This window comes from Lampetra planeri, chromosome 24 (assembly GCF_965212315.1).
Source record: "Lampetra planeri chromosome 24, kcLamPlan1.2.h2, whole genome shotgun sequence".
Lineage (NCBI taxonomy): Eukaryota > Metazoa > Chordata > Hyperoartia > Petromyzontiformes > Petromyzontidae > Lampetra > Lampetra planeri.
The window spans coordinates 9,742,080-9,765,376 of record NC_136130.1 but is presented as its reverse complement, the minus strand read 5'-3'; the positions used below and the strand labels follow the sequence as shown (position 1 = coordinate 9,765,376).

Below are 23,297 nucleotides of genomic sequence, written 5' to 3'. Positions count from 1 at the left end.
GAGTTGCTGAATCATCCATATCTAGCTTGCAACCCTGAGTAGATGTTAATAGGACGCGTCAGCTTTGGCAAGAACCTGACCATGGAACTTGGGTCACTGACACTAAAATTCACCCACTCATCCTCTTCCCAGCTCTAATGAATACAATGTTGCCACTGTCACTGACAGGCACGCGATGTGTTTTAAATATTTAGCTTCATTGGACTATTGGAGATGGTCATTTATTAAACGTGATGCCTCAACTTGGAACTGTTTTAAAAATATTTAACCTTATTTGGCTATTGCAGATGGCCGTTTATTAAAAGTGATGCCCAGAAAATGTATACACATGGGGTTAGCTGGCTGAGTATATGAATACATAATACAAAAAGTTGGCAAACCACAATTGTATTTAGCAAGCTCGATGTTTTTTCAGTGCAGTAATGATATTTTATTCCTTATCAGTCTGGAGAGCAATCTCGCAAACGTTTACATGAGCGTGACACATCGCTGGAGATTACATGCAGCATCATTCAGGTTGTTAACAGGAGCTCAGATCTCGAGTGAAAGCTCTTCCTGATCTGGGTCTTAATGTAGATGCCATGACGACCTCGGAACAATCGTGGCTGTGATCTTGTTTGTTAATTGCTCGTTGATTGGTAGTGACTGGCAGGTCAGGTTCGTGTAATAACGCGAATCTAGAAATTGGGTACAAAAGGCTAGCCTTAATTATGTTAATGTGTATAGTGTTCGTCATGAAGCTGGAATTTCATTTTTTTTGTGATTCTAGTTGAGCATTAACAAGATTTAATCATAAGGGCTTATTGATGAGCTTTAGTGAGTTCTTACGACTTTAAGTGTTCTTCTGCTATTTAATAGTCAATGACATTTTTTGATTAAATAGATCATTATTTAGTTTTTATTTGTTTCCAGGCCACATTATTTAGTTTTTTCTCAGTCTCTTGATTATGGAATTTATCTTTGCCAGTGTGCATTAGTTTTACATGGGGCTTTCAAATTATCAAGGCTGAGGCGACCTAGAAGAGGCCCATGAGGAGGGTTTAGGACACATTGTTTATATGACCTAACCCAAAAGGAACCAATTACGATCACAATATTGGTTGTGAAAGCCTACATGTAAAATTTGTTACGTATATTCATTTAATTCGATCCAGAAACCCACCACATTTTCCATCAATTTGCAGATGACGTTTGTGGATTAGTAATTGTGAGGCTTAGATGGGTATTAAGAGCAGCACCGGGGTGCAGATTGAGAGTCGGAGTTGTTTCTGCAAGCAACGTGTTGCGCACGTCACACGAAACGTGTTGCGGGTTTCATACAACTCGCTGTCATGAGTATTTGAGACAAAATGTACGCACAGTGCACGGCAATGTTTCACGAGTTGCGGCACATGCACGCCCGTGTAACGTTATCGCAAGAACCTGCGTGGAAAGCGCGGGCCGCTAGAGCTTAACGAACGTGGCTAAAAGTGTGGCCCTGCTGCGTCGCCAGGCTGGACACGACGCTCATTGACTTCAACGACATGAAGTGGCAGCGCGGCGACATGAGCTTCATCTTCATTGGCGACTTGCCGCCATCGCACTCCCTCACCGTCCTCGACAATGAGCAGAAGGTCTACCAAAGGATATCCCACGAGGTGAGGGGGGGGGAAGGCTTTTTTGGTGAGACTGACTTGTATGCTTGGCAACGACCGAGAAAAATGGCAAGTGTCGGTCGAATGCGGCTTTCTCCAGTCTACGTGTCCATGTGTCTGTGTGCATGAGCATATGTGGGGTGTCTTTGTCTTTGGAGCAGCGGTGTAGCGGATAGTGCAATGCGCTCCAAAAAATCGGCGACCTGAGTTGGATTCCCACTCGGAGCCAACGCTGGTAATGAATATCTGAACTGGTCCTGAGCCTCCTATGAGTACCTGGTGAAGTGTGTAAATGTCAGCACTCGGGTAACAAAGGTAACCATGCATGGTGTGGGTCAGACCATCTAGTGCCTGCTTTAATAGATGTGTAGTGGGTTCATTTGAGACACACTTGATTTCGGAGGCAACACGTTTATTCTATGACCACAATGGGGTAACTATATAGTGGTAACCACCATGGGGTAATCTAGATTTGAAGTTTTGGGGTAACTACATAACCAGGTCAGGTCAATTAATACACTGCCTGACCCACAATGCCGAGCGTGAAGAGTGAAGAGACGTAGCACGGCGGGTTCCACTCCAGTAAACAGCCCTGATCGGCTCTCAGGATCTCCCTTTTCTGCCCCTGAGCGTGGTCTGGCTCCGCCCTCGGCCACGCTCCCTTCTGGATCCTCCGAGAAGGTTCTGGGCCATACACAAGGTGTCCCTCGCCACTTATTGCCCACATTCTTACCCTGTCCTGGTCACGTGCCCTCTCGGGTTCAACCAGGCTGTCACGTCCTCAACTGCCCTCTCTCTGAGTCACCAAAGTCATGCCCCCTAGGGCCCCCTTCCATGCCATAACATACTCTGGTGTCAGAGAGAGGCTCTAACACTCACAGTCCCACTCTTCTATCAGTAGCTGGCGCTAAACGCCGTAGTGACCCATTATTCATCACGATAGATGCACCATAATGGCTATATGGGTAATCTTTGGTTTTGTGTGCCACGCATCCCATAGGAGTCGGAGGCCGAGACAGAGGAGGAGGTGGACATACTGATGAGCAGCGACATCGTGTCGGCCACAATGTCCACCAAGTCCATCGGCTTCTCCCGCGCGCAAACCGGCTGGCTCTTCAAGGAGGACAAAACGGTATGGCCGGCACCCCGTCACACACCTGTCGTTTCACACCAGGTCTTCAAAGTCACATCACACTCCCTACGAGACTCGCAACATCCTGCTGCAAGCCCACCGAAACCCACACATCACCCCGCTAAAATAATCCGTACATCCTATATGACCCACACACATGCCCTGCTGTGTGCGAGGCCCACACTCCTCGCTACAAGAACCATTAGTCTGCTGAAACTCACGCCCCCAGCTACGAAATCCATCTTCGTTGCTGTGTGACCCACCCTCCTTGTCACGAGACCCACACGTCCTGCTATAAGACTCACTCAATGCTACGAGACCCACGCTCTTTGCTATGTGACCCAAGCTCCTGCTACAAAATTCGCACTCCCTCATACAATATGCGCAATGCCTACTACAAGATCCATAAGTCCACAGAAGACCCACACGCCCCGCTATGAGATCCATACACCCTGCTGTGTGACCCACACTTGCTGTTATTTGACGCATATGCCCCCCTGCTTCAAGGCGATGGCATATCGTGGTAGGGATAGTCTTAGAGTTTTGTAATTCAATAACTGCTCCGTGGAAACAAACGGTCGCCATGACGTCCGTTTGGTTGTATTGTTTACGGACAGTGTCAGCTATTTTCTATCCTTTGATGAAGGCTGCAAAGTGTTTGCGAGATTGATCTTAAATACGGCATTGTTGCTCTGGTCATGCATTGTGGGAAGGTGGGGGGGGTTGGTTAATGGAAAATTTCGCTCGGATTTTAACCACAAATAGTTATGACTAATCGATGATTACAAAGAATTAAAAAGCCAGCAACTCGCTTTTGAAAATGCTGAAATATTCTCGAAAGTATGAAACTCCACAATTTGCATTTACAGTAATAAGCTTAAGACGCAAGATGTGTTCTTCATTAGCTCGTAAAAATTCCGGGATGTTGTTTCTCGGACCTAGTGACTGCATTTTTCGAGGCCAAGTCATCGCTGTTTGGTTCGGCGTATTCATCGATGGCGTGCACACACGACATTTGGAAGAGTACCAGAATATTTAAGTTTAAAAAAGTTTAATTTTTTTTATTCCTGTAAGTTAATATAGCAAGGGCTGTGAGTCATAGTGAGTGTGCCAGTGGCTTTCTTTGGGTGCTGTAAGCACAGCTGCGTTCGTCTGCAACTCACCGCACGCTGCGTACACACGTGCACAGGAGCGCGTGGGCACATTTCTGGCGGACTTCTACACCATCGCGGGGCTGGTGTTGGAGTCGCGCAAGCGGCGCGAGCATCTGTCCGAGGAGGACATCCAGCGCAACAAGGCCCTGATGGAGAGCATCAGCAAGGGCGGCACCGTCATGGCAGACCCGGCTTTCGAGGTATGACGCCCGGCGGCGGCAAGAGTTCCACGGCATTGGGTACGAATAATCATCCCCCTTGCTAATCACACCTCCGATTAGCAAGGTTGGTTACGTACGGTGCGAAAGAAGTTCAACATACAGCAACAAGCAAGTTTGTTGGTAAATTGCAAATAGCCCGCAGAGAGTAAGATGGAACCAAAACGCATGATAGGGACACAACCTTAAGCCAAAGAGATATCCGGTGCAGATATTTATAGCAAAAACAAATAGACCATGAAATAAATAATTGTTCAAACGAGGAGGATTTTCCATATGTTACACCTGAAGGTGACCAACCACTGCCATTCGTGGTATGAAAAAGGGGAAAGCTCCCAGACCATATGGAATCGCTGGGGACATCATCAAAGAAGTGTGATCAAAATATACAGACCTATTTACAATATGTTTACACAGTAATTACATACTTTGTGGAATGACTATTCTTCTATTCAAAAAGGGGAACATATCTGATTTGAATAATGTCATCCCTGTTAACCTCATATCACATGTATATAAACTGTCCATAATGCTCAGAAAACGCAACAATGGCGAATGTATAGGCCATCCAACAAAGGTAGCAAAATGGTTTTAGAAGATTTTTTTAAATATACCATTGATGATGTGTATACTATCAAACAAATTGAATGTAAAAAGTAATGCTAATATCGCATACCTTTCTAGACTTTAAAAAGGCATTTAATTGTGTAAAGACAAATTCAACCAATCGATGCTCGCACAAACCAAAAGGCCTTGGCTTCATAATTTATTTATTAAAAAATACATCGTCAAAGAAACTTTATCAAATATCGTACAGCTCGACTGAAATGCAGAAAAAACAAGATGTACAATTGTATAATTACAATTCTGGGTATCTACACGAAGCTTCCCTCCAATGCTGATTCTGCTTTGTGTTTTGGGTGTAATTTGTCCCAAGTGTTTACTAGCTGTACCAAAAGTGTCTGAAGATATCCACTTCATGATTAGCTTCAGTTAACCTAGGCCCACCCACCCCACCCCTTGCCAACAGCGCCCCATGGCCAGCCGCCCTGTGTCCTATTGTCCCATTCTGCTGATCTTTGCTCAGCAGCCTCCTTGCTCCTCCTAGGAGCATTTTTACTGAGATACTATTAACATTACTGCCTTAAGCCCTCAATATTAATGACAATGGAGGCCTGGTGGAAGTCTGCATTAACATTGGTTACAAACGATGGAGCTCAACTGACATGTAGCGGTTTAAACATATGCAAATATTTCCATCATGTGCAACTGCTTTGGAACCAAGCCAAGTGTCCTCGGAGAGCCTAGGCTACAAGTTGTTGATGGCAGACAAAGTGAGTTCTCTACGTTAAACACAGGGTGGACGTAGTGCACAACCAAACTGGGCATCTGTGAAAACTACTAGACATCTGTGAAAAAGAGCTTCACATCTCATCAGATTTCTCCAGGATATGTAAAGATTTTGATTCTGATTGTGAAATAACATTAACTCTAAATGTAGGCCGTGACCAAATCACTCGGAGCATCCCCTAGATCCCGTCAGGTCTTAGAAGTTAAGCAGGGAGGAGATTTTATTGTACTTGGAGGGGTGACCACCAAGCACAGCAGGCCGTGGGAGCTGCGTGGTGGACAACAAGTGGACAGTTCGACAAAATCCATTGTTTTGCTTTAATCTAGATTTGAAACTTTTGCTTTACTTCTGTGCTCTCGCATCTACACAGCTCGCGCCGACCAGCGTGTTGAGGTATGGTCCGATAACCCCCATGACCCAGCCTGCATCGAGCAGTGGATTCGCAAATGGCAGGACGTGGACATGCACATGTACAATACAGCACCCTCTACCTAGCTCGGAGAAAGTATCTACATCGCCAGAGCAATATCTTACATACTTGTACAACAGGAAGTCTTCCCCACTTCAATGCCAATCATCAGCTGCCACCCCAGTGCTGTATTGAACATATTTACATGCACAATACATAACACAGGATGTGTGAAGTAGTGAGGGTTTATTATTATTATTCATAATTGGTTTATTTTGGGTCAGATCTCGAGATGTCGAGATCTGAGCTCCTGTTAACAACCTGGTGATGTTGGATGTCAGAATCAGAATATTTATTCATACTGGAGGAATCCGATGAGCTATTAAGCCCTTTTGCACAGATGTTTTTGTAATCTCCAGTGAAACGTCGCTCCCATGTTAATGTTGTGAGATTAGTCTCCCACAACAACACCGATGGTGCTGCTGATGAAGCAGGAATAAAATTGGCATGTTTGATTCACGTGACCATTTTACAAATTGGCCGTGTTGGGTAGATGAGGGTTTAGAACACACATTTTTACACGAGCTAATCCAAAATAAACCAATTATGAGTCATAATATTGGTCGTGAAAGCCTTCGTATGGCATTACAATCATTCCTTTTTTATGTTGCACGCATCACAGCAAGCATGCATCACTCATGCCCAGGTAAGTCTAATTCAGGAGGAAGCTTAGTGGAGGGTTGTGGGCAGCATCTGGCTCCTGTCTGCACTGAGCAATCACTGCTTGTAGCAAAGCGTCTGCCACCACACATACACCGAGCACCGCATCACATCTTCTTGGTTCTTTCGGTAAAGTCACGTAGAAGGAAAATAATAAAATAATAAAAATAAAACAAAATAAAATAATTCTCACGACGTTTCGGCCACAACGCAAGCAGCCGTCCTCAGGTGGAGAGCAGGTATGTCGAGTAGACAGACCTGCTCACGTCGTGAGAATTATTTTATTATGTTGTATTTTTTATTATTTTATTATTTCCATTCTACGTGACTTTACCGAAAGAACCAAGAAGATGATCCCTGCAGTCACGAAAGCTTTAAATCGACACCGCATCACACTTTCATGCTTCTGCACTTATTCCCCCTTCTTGATCACTTCCCTTAACTGTGGTTCCTGCCAATCGCCCCATTAAACAGGATTCCTTGAAAGACGTTTGCATTTTAGGTATCTTGTGGGATGAGATTCCATTCACAGTGATCAATACTAATGCCGCATGAAGGCCTCATGCAGAATTAGTATTGTCGCCATCTCTCGTGTTCCTGCGATGTAACAATCCATCTAATACCTGTGCACAAGCTGATTTAATCGCTCCATCTCTGTGGTTGACGTACACTCGGGAGCGCGTACCCTCCCTTGGCTTGCCACTTTGTCATTATATTCGACCTCTGGCGACATGTGGTGCCCAAGCCCACTTACTTTTTGTAAGTGAGAATAGTGTCTTTAATCTGATATCTTTTTAAGTAATTGTTATGCTTTCCATTGTAATTTAGTGGACGCAAGTGTTAATATTGTGATGGTGCCCTACTATGTTTACTGCTGTGTCACCGTGAGGGCAAGAGGCACTGTGGACGCCACACATGCTCATGTGGAATATTTTGTATTACTCTTCATGTGGCTTTGGCTCTGGTCTGCAATACAATGACTAAGCTGAGAAGAATGTTTTAAAGAGAGCCTCCAATTTCCGAGACCACACAATGTTCATCCAAGTGTTTTCTAAAACTGGAATGTTAAAAAAATTGGCAAACTATTTTTCTTCGCGAAAATCTGCTTTCAATGTAAACGCCAATGCGTGAATATCTGCTGCAGTACGACTGGCTTCCAATCAACGTTGATGTAGAAACAGTGCAGTGCATCATGTGGAGGACATTAGGGTAATCTATCGTGGCCCAGGACTTCACACCCAGGTGCTGCAGTGGAAGATGTCCCTGGTGGCCCTTGGAGGCCATTGAGGACAATCAGTTCCTCATGAAAGGAGGCACAGTAGTCACTGGATGCTCACTGTTGCCTCTTTGAGCTTTATTTGACGCTGCGAACACACGGGTAGTTCCAACGGCTCGGCACTTTGCAAACGTCTCCCGATCCTTTGCTTGTTCATCTTCTTGGTTCTTTCGGTAAAGTCACGTAGAAGGGAAATAATAAAATAATAAAATAATTCTCACAACGTTTCGGCCACAACGCAAGCAGCCGTCCTCAGGTGAAGAACGGGTCTGTCGGAAAGACAGCGTCAGACCAACACCGACAGACCTGTTCTTCACCTGAGGACGGCTGCTTGCGTTGTGGCCGAAACGTCATGAGAATTATTTTATTATGTTTTATTTTTATTATTTTATTATTTCCCTTCTACGTGACTTTACCGAAAGAACCAAGAAGATGAATCCCTGCAGTCACGAAAGCTTTAAATCGAAATTTAAAATTCCTTTGCTTGTTCGTTCGTGCGTGCTCACCATCACGTCCCGGTAACGGTGAACACCCCTCTTCTTCTCTCTCCCTTGGCCCCATGCAGCCCGTGAGGCGGGAGTCTCTGTCACCCCCGCCTCCCAACACCATCACGTGGGAGGAATACATCTCGTCAGAGCCGGGAAAGTAAGCCATTTTGGGTTTTTTGTTTCTCGCTGTGACGTTTTACACTTCTGTAGCTGAGAAGGAAAACCGAAGCAACAATGGTTTTGTTGACATTTAGAGATGTTTTAAGGTTATTTTACGGCCTGCGGCAGGTTTTGCAACGGATTGGAATCATTATGTGCGAGGCCGTGCCATGCCTTTGTGCGTCGTAACGCCAGCTGTCGAGCACTCTTGAGCTTCGAACATCATTTTATCAGTTTCTCCGAGTCCTTTCCAATTGGGATTTTCATAAGTCACTGGGTGCCGGCCGCTTCCGGCCCATAACCAAAATAAAAAAAAGCTGTTTGGCATTGAATCCAATTTTGCATATGCGCTGTACGTGCGTGTGTCGGTGTGTATGTGGTGTGCGTGCCGTGCGTGCCGTGCGTGGTGTGTGCACAAGTGTGTGTATGTGAGGATGTACGCGCGCATTCGTCCGCGAGGGATCCTTGGTTTTTTTGCATGGGTATGGCAGCGAGCATGGTGGGAAGCGGGGCGTGATGTGCAACCGCCTCGGGCAGCTGTCCAACAGCAGCCGGGGGGGTGGAGGTGGGGGCTGGAGGGAAGGTGGGGGCGTCGGGGGGGGGGTCTAGCCAAAATTAAAGCACCAAACACTCCATTTAATACCTTTCGCCTGCCTTTTTTATTAATCTGTTCTTCCACAAGAGGATAGCCCACGTTCTGTCTTCCGTTCCCATATCCTCTTGCTGGTATATACACTTATACTGTACATACTTTAGGAAAGTGGCCGGCCAATCAAAGGGCGGATCTCCATTGTTGGAATATTATGACCAGTCTACTTATATTCACACACGCATGTGTGTTTGTGTGCTCGTGTTTCAAAACCACCCTGAAGCTATACAAGTAACCACGGGGATTTTTTTCACCAGTGATAGAAAATAAAAATGACAATTGCGTCGTCCAGAAAGCTGCTGTTTTGGCACTGCAATATACGTATAATTATTATTTTTTAAACCTAAACGTAATTGAGAAATGAGAAATGAGAGCATCACGCTCCCGAGTAATTGAACTCGTTGCAACCCGTCTCTGCCTGAAGTGTGCTCCGTCGACCATTCGCCCCGAGCTTTGAGCGGCCCGTAGGCGCGGTCGCAGAAACAGGCTCTCGCGTGAAAGCGCGGGAAACGCATCCGCGATGGTGACAGCTTCTCGCCGACGACGTCACCACCGCCGTCCCAAACGCCGCAGTTTTCGACCATGGGCGCGGTGCACAGGAGTGAGCCGTCCTTCAGTGGAGGGGGGGTGGGGGGCGCCTTGTGCCTGCCGATCTCTCCCGACATTGCACAACGGCTGTATGATTGGGCTGTCGGCCATTTTGAGACGGCATGGGGGTTGCGTGCATAATTCTCCGTTAGCAGCGCTTGCGTGTCGTCGTGGTCGGGTGTCGTACCGCTGAGAGCGACATCCCGTCCGCTACGAGCACTGTTGATACATCAATAGAATCATAAAGAGGTCCCTTTGCATTCGTGTCTTTGCAAGTGGCCAGGCAGGTTGCAGTTTTTGCGCGTTGGACTTTGCACTTGAGTGACTGCAAGAAAAAAATTACTTGCGACGTAAAAAAACGTCGGTGATCTTGCAAATGTTGACTTGTGGTTTTGCATGTTCTGGAATCGTCCAAAACGGTTTGGTTAAATGGCGAGGAGCCGCAGTGACTTGCGTTGAGGCTGCTACTTGAGACGTTCACCATCGCCAAGTCTCTACCGTGTTTTATTTGCTCTCCGTAGCCAAGATCAGTTCCGCAAAAGACGTGATATTCAGGTCGCCAAGCATACTTTCACAAAGGAACAGGATGGATTCGTTTTAATCGGGTTTGCACACGATATTTAAAACCATTGCTGCTTATGTAAATAGATTAAACAGCATGTATATTTGATATTGAATTAAATAATAAAATACAGCCCTTTGTCAATCCACTGCTGGATGAATGCCTCGTCATGTCGGGTCGGTTAATTTAAGCTATTTGACCATACTTCGCCGTAGAGCTCAGCGTGGGTTGGTGAAGTGGATGGGGTGGATGAGCCAAGACCACTTCAGATATCACCCACCGCTGACGTTGGTGATATAGCACGAAATCACACTCTGATTTCTGGATTCACAGTGCAGTGCGCTAACTAACCACTGTTGCACAACCATCCATGCGATTAATATTCAACATAATTGTTGCAAGTAATAACAATTCTGAAAGTAATCATTCGTACGTAGCTATTTTTGAGTAGCAGCTACAAGGACCGGGTTCCGTATAGGTATCGGTACTGATCTATAACTGGGGTGTTCTTGCGCGGGAATTTTTTTTACTTTCGCCAAGTTTTAAGCGTCCGTGAGGTTTTGCTGCAAGCAAGCGGCGGCGTTAAGAGTATCATGAGTCACGACGATGAGGAGGGGCGGGGACCAGACCGTGGGAGGTTTGGCGGGAGAAATCGGTGGTGCTTGCCAGCGCGGGAAAGCCGAGTGTGTAAGAGCGCGGATGAATGGGGGTTGGGTTGGCAGTTCGGATGGGGTGTTGGGGGCAGGGGTAGGGAGTGGGGGGTTAAAGGGAGAGGAACTGTGGGGGTTGGGGTTGTGAGAGGCGGGTGGAAAGGAGGGCTCCTACTTGCTGGAAATGCCGTGGCCTGGGCTTCTTAAAGAGGCCATTAAACGGAAACAAAAATGTGCACATGGCCTTAGTGCGAATGGGACAAGCCGTCTTGGTGATGTCCTCACGGTTTGTAAGCGTAAGAGATACTAACAAAGGCAAATCTGCATGTACAACTTTTCAGAATGACTTCTTAATAAGTAACATTTAAAAAGATTTGGACCAAACCCGTTGCTAGAACTCTTACCCTCCATCCTTACTTCTTCGTGGTTGCATTTTAACCGAACTATTTTCAACTGCGCCGCATTTAAATTGGAAGTCATTGGGAAGAACAAACTTTAAAGGTTGGAGGGCATCCCGGTGTTGGTGGCGACTTGTGTGATGCGATGGCAGCTGGCCCTCGAAGCCAGCTGACTGGCCCCCTCTGGGGTGGCCGCACCGCTGAGCAAACGCCGCCAGGCAGGGGAGGCGGGAGGCCGGTGGCCAGAGGAAAACAATCAATTAAATTTAAAGTTATCTGAAGTATTCGCAGCCACAGAAACGAGTAGAGCCACTTTCTTTTATTTCGCTTAATTTTCATTACAAATATTTACTAGGGTTGTTCAAATTGTTTCTTTTGCTTGACTACTAACCTCATTGAAAATTATGACGAACGCTTGTGTTGCCATCGAAACGTCTTTATTTTTTTTTATATCTACGTGACTTTACTGAAAAAAACATTATGGTAACAAAACAGTTACCGGTTTTTGGCACGTACAGAAATTTCAAGAAATATAGTCTTAACAGTTATCTGAGAAACTAAGATGGCTGCAATAGTGTAATCGTCATTCAATCTCCCAGTGAGACAGCTCAAAGAAAGGGCAATAGCCTTAAACCCCCCCCCCCCCTGTCCACCCAACAGTCAAAATGGGCATGTCAGTTAGTCCGTGGAACAGCAGCTTGCGTGTGGTGAGGTGAAGTGGTGGTAAGCCCACCTCTTCCAACACGTCTAGCCAATGTTGGAAGAGTAGGCCAAATATCCTCTTCGAGCTCCGACTAGTGTCGGCCATTCTGCCAATCAGTGGCTTGAGCAAGCAATTTCAGGGCTGCATGCACCTTACATTTTATTAATCCTTTGGTCTGTGGCTGTTCGGTTTGTATTACGTTCACGCGTGCATTCGTGACTAAACTCCACTGGAATTGATTACTCACCAGATCTTGACTTGTCAAATTTGTAATTGATACAGAAAACGGTTACCCTAATTTACAATGCTTCTATTAAGACCCACTTTGCTGTTAAACATAGCACCGACACATAGCGTATTAAGCTTATAGGTACGGGGCACTGGTGGAGCCAGTGGGGGGGGTGGGGTGGCACATGCCCCCTGAATGATCCAATTGAATTCCCTAATTTCGATCGGATCATTGGGATTTATTAGTAATAAATCGGCATTTTGCGATCCCCACTGCCACCGTGTAGCATATTATTACGTGCCAGGTACTCTATGAGATGATAGGACAATAGTCTGAGTCCATAATTGGCAATAACGGCAAGGCAGTTATAAGTGACTCACAGAATTGTGCGCAGTTGCGTATACAGTGCACGACTTCCCTGAAGGCATTCCTTCAGCGAGGGCGATGCCGATCACACACGGTTCTAATTCGACCCTCGATTGATGGCTGCGCCATCGCCGCACACGCGTCGAATAAAAAGCAAGGGACAAGTCCTTACTTACTAACAACTATCATTTTTCATTGCTGGAGGGGTTGCCCCCCCTACCTGAAAATCCTGGCTCCGCCATTGGTACGGGGGGGAGGGGGGGGAGGTGGCGGGGTGTGTCTGTGGCTTCACTTTATTTTTCATTTTTTGCTGCGGGGAAGAATATTTTGGGAGGTAAACATGTTTCGGTTCACAAATGCATTCAATGGGTCACCGTCCAAGGAACATATTAGTTTGTGGCCGTGGTGCTCGTTGGCGTGGTTGCATGGCGGCTGAGTCAGGCGTGCGTTTACGGTGGCCAGCTCGCTCCCATGAGCAATCTGGTTTGCATTCACAGAGCAACTGAACATATTGAGCATTCAGTAAGAGCAGCATTACAACATGACCACCAACATCTGTCGCTTTGACAGCATGCCTCCTGGTATTGTTTCCACCTTTTTACCTTATTATTAGATCCACAATTACTTAGAAGTTTATAATATACCCATCTGTTCTGGGAAGGTATTCAGGTTTGAGTCTGCATAATGCTTGGATGGGTGACCACCAGGTTGTTATAGATGGTTGCAAGGCTGTGCTTCTAGGTGGTCAGCAAAGAGGGCCATGCAGCAAAATCCATTGTTGTACTGTACGTCTATGCCGCCCCCTACCTTCACCAACCCACACTAACTAGCGTGGTGAAATATGGCCAAATAACCCCCATGACTCACACGGGGTGGGATGTACTGACATACATATTTATTGATGCTCCTTTCATACCCCCCCCCACACCCCTCTTCCCTATCATGTCCTTTTACTTTCCTCCCTCCTCTTCTACGTTGTGCTCTGGCCGGAACCTGGCAGGGCCCCTCACCTTGGCCGAGAGCTCGTGTGTAAGGAGAGCTCCAAGAGCTTCAAGGCCACCATCGCCATGAGCCAAGAGTTTCCGCTCAGCATGGACATGTGAGTGGAGGCGGAGGCAGCAGCAACTCGGTTCATCCGTCGATGGAGCTGTGACTTCACGTGAAATAAAAATAATAATGAAATGCTGCGTTCGTATTTCGAGTGCTGTTGATCTATGAAAGATTAAACTCCTGTCCGAAACGAGCCAAACAACGAGAGTTTTGTTTGTTCATTTAGGCATTGCCTTAGGTACAACCTTGTGCGAGACGTTTCACTTTTAATGGGGTTGTGAGCAGCTTGCATTGCAATAATGTCATTGACGGTACAGTTTGTCCCTGAAATAATGTGGGCGGATGAATCGTGTCTCCCATGGGCCCTCTAAAATTTGAAAAAAGTTAGATTTTTTTAATCGCACTCCCAAAGCCCAAAAATGTTACACCGAGCAAAGGAACGCTTGCCCTGTTGTTAGCTGCATCTCCATGCTGCACAGAAACATCAAGCGGGAGCCAGTCCCAGTTTAGTATTGCGCTGGACAGTAACTACAGTAACAGTGGATTGTGCATTCCAGTATTGGTTTGTGATTTTCAGTAGTTTCAGTGTCTTTTTTTTACCTTTTTATCTTTTCATTTTTATGAATAAATACATTAATACCTCTAAATGGGAAAATGTTTCTCTTCAACGAAATAACAAGGTTTAGTTTAGGAAAATTGATATTCTGGGGTACCGCACCCCTGTATTAGCCTGGTGTTTCTTGGACACACTGTAGTACCTGTATGGTGTAGACCAAACGTCCATCGCAGAATGTGCCGTTATCTCACAGAATATTTCAACTGCGAGCCTCTTTGAGTGGTCTTTGCCAGAGGTTGCCCTTCCAATTGTTGTCATCAGTGTGGATTGAAGATAAGTGCGAGCTCTGTGTTCCCGTTCCCATCAAAGTCACCGTTCGTCCTGTCTGCAGGCTGCTCAACGTCCTGGAGATCATCGCTCCGTTCAAGCACTTTAACAAGCTGCGTGAGTTCGTTCAGATGAAGCTTCCTCCTGGGTTTCCTGTGAAGCTGGGTGAGTCTTGAACGCAGCCTTTTTCCTTTTTTTTTCAAGCACACTGAATTAAGAATGTCTCATACATGTTTTTGTTCTAACTAAAGTGACCACAGTTGTTGTGGAGGTGGCGATTTGCATGAACTCCTCGAAGAAATATTAATAAGAATATAATTGCGTAGTTGAAGTAAAAATAGCCTTGGCAGAGAAAGGTCTGTTGTAGGCTGTGTGTTTAGTTTGTCCATAAATCACGTGGGTAGCCGGCGCTTTAGAGTGCAGGTAGCGGCAGGCGGCTGTGTGTGTGTGCGCTTGCGCGCACGCCTGAGTGCCAGAGCTGTTAGTCACAGTTCCTGTTTTGAGCCGGCCACCCGCAAGTCTGTACATCGCGTTCCTGCCATCAGGATTTTCTGACCGCGTGCCAAAGAGATTTATGAGAGAAAGCAGCCGTCGCCTGTCGTTCCCGTGCTCATTAAAACACCGCTGCCGATTGTGTTGATCTGCCCGTGCATATGCACACGAGTCCCTGCTCTGATCCCCTCCGTTCACAAATGTCGATCTGCATCTCTGGTTTCAGTTGAAGCCTCGAGTAACAACCTTGGTGACAACGTCGTGTTTGTAGGCATTTGTCAAAACGCCATAATGCACTCTGCACAATTAATGTGTGTGCTAACCCAGTCTGCGTTAGAGAGTCCTTACAGTCCAAGGCACATGCGTGCATCGTAAGGGAAATCTGACGAGCCATGCTTCTTCCATCACTGCTCTTTTGTGTCTTGTCATCCGGTCTCGTAAGCCAATGCTGAAGCAACTGTAGCATACCAAAAGGGACGGAGCTTGGCTCAACAACCGCCCTGCGTTTGGTTAAACTGTTAGAAGGTGTTTTCCTGCCGAGCTGGCATCCTCAGTGGGAACAGCTTTCTCTGGCGCAAGCGGTCCTTTAGGGGAGCTGAACTGGTGGGGAGGTAAAAAAATAAATTCTCAGAAGAGTTTGTGGAAAAGGAATCTTTGTAGTGACTGGCAAAATAGAGGCAGTCACAGGAACAAGTGGCCCTTTGTGTTGTCTAAGCTCACAGGCCTTGTCACTTAGACTGGGATGGATGTATATTATTACTTTGAATGAGATGCTTTGGAAATCAAAGTCATCCAATACGGTAAAGTTTTTAAGAGTTCGCAAAATAAAGTAGCACATTCTGTGACACTTCAGTAATTGTACTCGTTGTCCTTTGTTCACATTTGGTCATTTCAAGGAACTGGCAATTGATATAATTATATTGTTCTGCAAGGAAGCACGTAGGGTTTTTATTTGCAGTAGTTGTCTCACATTTGAAAGATAATTGTATTTGTATACCTTCTTGCACCAGGCATTTCTCGGGGTCGTAAGATGAGACTTGCAGATGCGCGCGCGTCATGCTGATTGTATCCCGGGTGGTTTGTTTCATGGCTCCATGTGATCTTGTGGCTGAGTCACTCATCCCTCCTCTCCGCTCATTTATTTTATCCCAGGATTGTAAGAAAGTTATCTCTTCTTCATCCAGAGATTTTAGTTGCATTTTGTTATAATAGTGTTGAAGGTCATGCGCATTGATTATTTTGTTGAGGTTAGGAATAAGTTTAATTTCAGCGCTGTGATAGAGGTGAGTGTCAAGGGCTAAAGTAATTATTCACTAAATACCAACTAATGGAAGCAGTCTTCCATTCGTTAAATCCAGCCTTGCCGTTCAATGTGAAACCAAATTGTTTTTAAATCAAATTCACCACTGACATATTTGGATGCTTTTTTTTTGGTTGTTTAAAGCTGTATACAATTCCCTATTGGTCACTGAGCTGGCATGCAGTGTGCGCTGCCTGTACTGTGGAGGGTGTAGGCTACGGGCCGTCTCACAGTAAGCGAATGAGGGCCGACAGGCAACGTTTTCTCCCTGTAGTCTGTCCGTACGCAGAACGAGGTTGTTGAAACGTGCTCGGGCCTATGGGGAGGAGCTTTGGGTTTGCAGTGTATGTTGATTCCAACAATGTGGATGTCTGTCCGCTTGTGTCAGCCGGAGGCTCTAAAACCAGTGGATGAGATGAACATGGCAGATTTGGCTGTTCCGACGGCCACAGTAGTATTTTAGCGTTGGACACAAATCTGCGTCAAACGCTGCGAGTTTATTCCCATATTAGTTTCGTGTTTGGCAGTGGGCATAGAATAAAAACTCGTTACGGAGACTTGTACAAAGAATCTGGCATTCAGAAACTGGAAGAGCTGGTTTGAACCTGTTGTTTGTGCATTGCTTAATGAGATGAAGCGGTGGCACAGCGGGCATTGTATAGCACAGTTGTAGTGTGCAAGTTGAGACAGTGCCTGTGTAAAGGTGGCTAATGTAAATATCAACACTTTCCAGTTATCTTGCAAGATTCCTTCGTAAAGCGCGCTTCACACAACTCGGCCATTATTGATGGTGGACACGTACCTAATCCTAGTTTGTAATGCTGGATGCCTTGTGAAGTGAACCACGGTGCATACTGTAGTTTTGACGGTGCGATTCCTACTTCAACACATCAGCGTTGCACTAAAGGCTGAAAAGCAGCAGACAAAACATTCACCATTGAGAGGTTACTTCCGTAATGTCAAATATGTGAAGTTATGGCTCATGCTCTCAACCTCAGGTGACACGTGTTTATATTGTCAAGTGTGTGTGTTTAGATGGCGTCTCGTTTTGCTCGTTTCGTGTGCAGATATCCCTGTGTTTCCGACCATCACGGCCACCGTCACCTTCCAGGAATTCCGCTCCATTGAGGATCTTCCAGAATCCATGTTCCGGATCCCAAGCGAATACCGAGAGGACCCCAACCGCTTCCCTGACCTCTGAACCCGACCACCCAGTGGCTGTGCCCACTGGCCCTCGGCTCCAACAGAGCTGTGCCAGTCCCTCCCTTGTGCAGGCCTCTCTCCCCTCCCCCATGTTGTGCCTCCCTTCCATACTCACAGCCTCCCCTGCCTTCAGGATGTCAGAGCGCTGATCCTACTCTAATGCGTGACCCTGCCACTGCTGCACGCTGGGTAAGGATGCCAGGGAAGGCCCAGAGCTTCGAGCTTTGACTTCTGAAGTCCGTGTGCGGCCCTCGCTGATGGAGCTGCGGGAAGCGTTTGTGCTGTCCCCCGACTGTGAGACCTCTTTCAGAATTTCTGAACCTGACCGTGTGAAACCTGATCAAACTTGGATTTAAAACATTTCCAGGAATATACATTTATTTTTCTGTTTTACATTATCAAGCCAGTGCACATTATTTGCATCCGGTGTGATACAAAGTGGCATCTGAAGACGGGACTATAGTAAAGCTGTTGGATAATCTTTGCCTCCACTCGGAGTTATTATCACAAGTACCTGTTAATGTTTCACTATGGGCTTTCTACCAATGGCTCACATGGGTTAGAACTGGACTAACTACATTTTTTAAACTTCTGCTTTCATATACAGATGATCAAACACCTCTTAGTTGTTTGCCACCCAGCCATGGTCAGTGACTGTGCAAAATAGTCGTTTGTGTCGTAATTATATTGGTTGAACTTAGTTTTAAAACAAATAAACGTTTGCGTCAATTAGGTGCTGCAGGAGCAATTAAGACACTTGAAGGCCGATGTGATGATGCTAATCAATGCCAGCAAAGAAGCGCGTAGTTTCATAACTGCAGCTTAGTTGAGGCTTGTCTCAGCAGAGATCTGAAACGATGAAGGCCAGAACAGGGTTCAGCTATTTTCAGTGTGGTAAGTAAATTGAATTATGGTACAAAATGTTAACAAGACATTATATATAAACAAGAAACAATGCCTTTGGAAATGCTGAAATATTAGAACAATGTAAAGAAAAGCTTTTGCCTTAAGGGATCACCATATTGCATGTAAAGAAACACACACAAAAAGTTTAAACTTCACGATGTTAGAATGTCTATCTCTTAGATGGTTGAATCACACGGCAGTCCTTATGCATAGAATCCCTTCCATGTGTTGCCAGTTTTTAATGAACGTTAAGCTGTTCTGACTGTGAATTATTAGACGTAGCATCCTGTTACCTGCCTCTCAACTCCAGCAGCATCTGGTCTGATCTCTGTACTGCATCAGCTGGAGTTGATCAGAGAGCATGCTTTTGGAGACCATAAAACGGAGGCAGGTTATTGTGGAAATGTTTTACATTTCACTTGTTTCGTAAATAAGGTTTTATCCCACGTTTCGTGTGCACAAATCTGGTTTGTAAATTGTGGAAATTAAAGTAATGCAATCACTTTCACATCAACTAACAAACAGACAAATCTCAAAGCCATTTTTGTAAATATCACACGATCCTTTTTTGTCAACCTCTAGGGGTATTTTAACCTCTTGTACTACACAAAATCTAAATCGTATCCCAATTTACTTGAACATGCAGAACATGTCTCATTAGCAAGAAAAGCAGCAATATTGTATTTATTTACCTAGAGCATAGTATGCATCCAATTTTTAGATAGTGAAGTGCTTTATGCACTTATTGCAACACCGATTGCATTCTTACACAGGTTTTTGTATATACATTAAGAACTTTAATTAATTACATCCCTATAAATAATAGCAGGTGCGTCACTATTTTAAACAATGGCATGGGTGTAACTTTTAACAAGAAATCACTTTTGATAATGTACTGTACGATACAAACAGGAATATGGAGCTGTTGTCAAATGTGTTAATTGACATTTATTTCGTACATTTTGAAACTTTCATGTTTAAACTTCCATTGCTTCATCCCCAACTTGGACGTTCACATTTCTGCAATTGAACACCGATTACTGATACAATATGCCTGCTTGGTCTGACATTTGTACGGGGAATAAATGAACTTTCACAGGTTGATGGTCTATGGCCTATTAGCAATGATGTCAAAGGTTACATACAGGCCGTGTACAGACGTAGACATGACAGTTTTGCACCAGTACATTCTAAAGTTAAATATGATAACTTATAATAATGGTAAAAAAAATTCCAGCGGTTTCATTTCATGCTATCGACATCATATCATGGGGTGAAGTATCAATTCGGATCTCTTGCAGAGCAGTGCAACCCTTTGTGTAGATGTCACAGAGCGACTTCTGAGATCCCCTTCAAGTGATCTGGTCCACAGAACTTTCCAAACCCATCTTCCACTGACAAGAAAGTTTGTCATATGACAGTCAAATCTATCCTTTTTATTCTCAGATGGAATTAAGTGCAGAACCAAATTTTAAGTGATTGGTTTTGTGCAGTCATTGGTTACTGGGCTGAGAGCATCTAAGTATAATAACTTTAGTGCAACAGAAACCAACACAACCGTCTGCTTCATGCCGCTGAAACCTGGGCTGCTAGTTCTTTTTAAAAATCTTCCACTGCTTCATCTTCTTGGTTCTTTCGGTAAAGTCACGTTGAAGGGAAATAATAAAAATAAAACATAATAAAATAATTCTCACGACGTTTCGGCCACAATGCAAGCAGCCGTCCTCAGGTGAACACCAGGTCATTCAGACGCTGTTTCCCCGACAGACCTGGTCTTCACCTGAGGACGGCTGCTTGCGTTGTGGCCGAAACGTCGTGAAAATTATTTTATTATATTTAATTTTTATTATTTTATTATTTCCCTTCGTGACTTTACCGAAAGAGCCAAGAAGATGAATCCTTGCAGTCATGAAAGCTTTACATCGAAATGTTCCACGGCTGTTGTGGTCCCGTTTGCATATATAAAGATCCCCCGTATAGCCTTAACAGACTGTAGGTTAGCAAGCACTTATAAAGGTCGTTATCCCTGTGTCGTGTCACAATCGATTACGTCTCTACAGTTGGAATTAATCGACTTACATCAGGTTTCGATTTTAGTGATATAACAAAGTTGTCACAAACGTTCGGCACAATTCAAGCCCAGAGCAACTTGCCACCAACTTGCCCGCAGATTGAACAACTTGTAAAGTTACCCGAATGTGTTCCGTTTATTTCCGATAAAGCCCATTAAGCTAAGAAGATATTTTTCAAAGGCGACTCGCCCAAGAGCAATATCGCTGGGTGATGTTGACGGGTAAAACTTTGCTTTTCACTGCCTGACAAAAGAAAGCTGAAACAGGCATAATTATTAAATTAGCGTTACACAAACAAAAAAGACATGCGATTAAGTTTAGGGTTTGATTAGGAAAGAAAAAAAAAAGTCGTTTTTAAAGAGATAATTTACTGATTATGTCCCCTAAAAATGTAAATAACATTCAGCTCCCACCCAATATATTGCTGGATGCCGTCCTTTCGACACTGCCGATCATGGGGGCATATCTTTACATTCCCATAGTGATATTCATCAGGGCAATCAAGCGATTGTAAAGTATAACTACGCTCCTTATATCACATTGCCAGTAACATAGCAGAAAAAAAAACATGCCCATTCTAAACCGCGACGAACTATTAACTGTCGACAAAATCTTAATTGGGTAGTCTAGAGAGACACTGGATAATGCAGTAACACGTGTGTAATGACACTTCATTGAATCAGCTCCATACCACTGGTGGAATGTCAAGTGAAATAGAATGTCAAATCAATCTCTGGCCCTTCAAAAGGCCCATGTTGAGCCTTGCGCGCACACACACACAATGGTACATGTGCTGTTAAGCATGGCATTTTTGTTTTCTTTTGTTACACTTGGGAGTCCAGAACGATCAGTTTGAAGGTGCATGATATAACGTTTGCATCCTCTGTTGAGGAATTGTGTTTTGAGTGTCACTTTTTTGTTACTAAAACTATAAAAGGTTTTCACTTCAACCCCAGCGCCAACCTTGACCCCCTCACCACTTGTGAGCTGGCGATGGCAATTCCCAAAAAGTGAAAATTGTGACGCAGCTACAATGCCATACTTTGTCTGTTCCACTGACCTACCCCCCAACTGCACTGTAACCCCCCCCCCCACAATAACAAAAATTATTAAATAAACACTTTTTGTACAAAAAAATCCGTGTTCTTTTCCTGAACTTTTGTAAAGCAGCAATTTAATTGTCTTTATTTGTGTCATTTATGTACAGATACATGTGCAGAATTTTTGCAATCCACTGCTGAATGAGGGCATCTCCATGCTGTTCGGGTCATGGGGGTTTTTTGGCCATATTCCAGAACACTTCGGTACGGTGAGGTGAAGGCATGGAGCATAGCTCGAGCGTGGAGGTACAGTACAACAATGGATTTTGTTGAACTGCCCATAATGTCGCCCTGCAGCCTATAACACCTGTTGTGTATTGCAGTCGCCTGTGCAAGCACTACCCTGGCTAAAACCTGGTTAGTTTCCCACATCTAACAAGATACAAATCTACATTTAAGTAATTGCACTTACACTTAACAATTTAGGGTGGACATTTCACACCACAAAATAGAAGCAACTTGCCATCTATTGTTATGTGGTCGGTGTAAGTGTGGTTGTGTGATGAGCATGGCAAGATACTGTTTGCAGTGCTGTGATTGTGGAATCGTCGAGATCTGGGCCTGAGCCACCGTTGAAATGTTCTTGGAAGTGTTTTTCTCCACACGATTTCTAAGAATCTTGCAACAACTTGCACAGAGTGAATGCCACGTGCTTTTCTCTGCCAATGAAATCCAGAGAAAATATCACGTACAAAGCATTGCATATGAATGACTCGTGATTAATAATTAACCCCCGAAGACATCAATTCATTACACAATATAAAATACTGTTGAACAATGTTTATTATAGTTATCTTTGTACATGCTGCATTCACAGGTATCCACAGTAAAGCACCTACATACCATCACTTGGTAATGTGCTTGATAGGGCTCTATTGTGTGTGGTTTGCTCTGTGGTTGTCCTGTGCTGGAGTTACATTTTTTTCATCTTCATTAACATTAAAATGCAGTGCATAGAAGCATACTATTATTGCTGATGACATGGCATTGTTCTGCGTTTGGGTGTGCCAAAAAAGAAGCGACCCATCTCCCCATTTGAACTTTGGTTGAGGCGGCCTCATGGTCAGGAAACGGATGGGTGGTGAGTTTGTTTTTAAATGTTATTCACTTCCAGGAAGACCAGAAGGTGGTATGCATATCCCACATCCGACATGTGGCCCATTACAACCTGTCACTTTGGGGTAAACCAAGAGACTCCAGATAGAGTTACCACCTCAGGAATACAAAAAACCAGGACAATCATGGGAAGAAGAATATCTCAATACCGAAAGAGAGGAGAACTACATGTGAATGCATTGTTTTGAGTGGTGTATTATGACACAACAGACAAATAACGGGACTTTTAATGTCCCTGGAAGATGCATCTTTCCTAGGACCGCTATCTCAAAAAGAAGAGACAATTGTGGGAAAATGACCCCTAGCTCTAGAGGAGACATTCAACTTATTTTTTTTACTGACTTTCATGAATTAATTGCTGACAATAATGATTATATTCACGTCATTATTTCGTTACATTTTGTGGTATGAACACTGAAGCAATTGTGTGCAGTTTCTTTGTCCGCTTGCCTCTTTCAGAAGTCCCATGTGGCACACAACGAATTATTA

The 23,297-nt window shown here is 44.6% G+C and overlaps 1 protein-coding gene across 1 annotated transcript in view; it reads left to right on the top strand.

Moving 5' to 3' along the window:
• Positions 1-21,729, top strand: part of LOC144726745 (ankyrin repeat domain-containing protein 13C-like) — a 37,813-nt gene extending 16,084 nt beyond the window's left edge. The window contains exons 7-13 of the mRNA XM_078605605.1: positions 1,493-1,637; positions 2,635-2,766; positions 3,956-4,120; positions 8,460-8,539; positions 13,687-13,785; positions 14,684-14,784; positions 17,479-21,729. Coding sequence (XP_078461731.1) covers positions 1,493-1,637; positions 2,635-2,766; positions 3,956-4,120; positions 8,460-8,539; positions 13,687-13,785; positions 14,684-14,784; positions 17,479-17,612 — 856 coding nt within the window. The 3' untranslated portion in view covers positions 17,613-21,729. The remainder of the gene's footprint in view (positions 1-1,492; positions 1,638-2,634; positions 2,767-3,955; positions 4,121-8,459; positions 8,540-13,686; positions 13,786-14,683; positions 14,785-17,478) is intronic.
• The last annotated feature ends 1,568 nt before the right edge of the window (positions 21,730-23,297 follow it).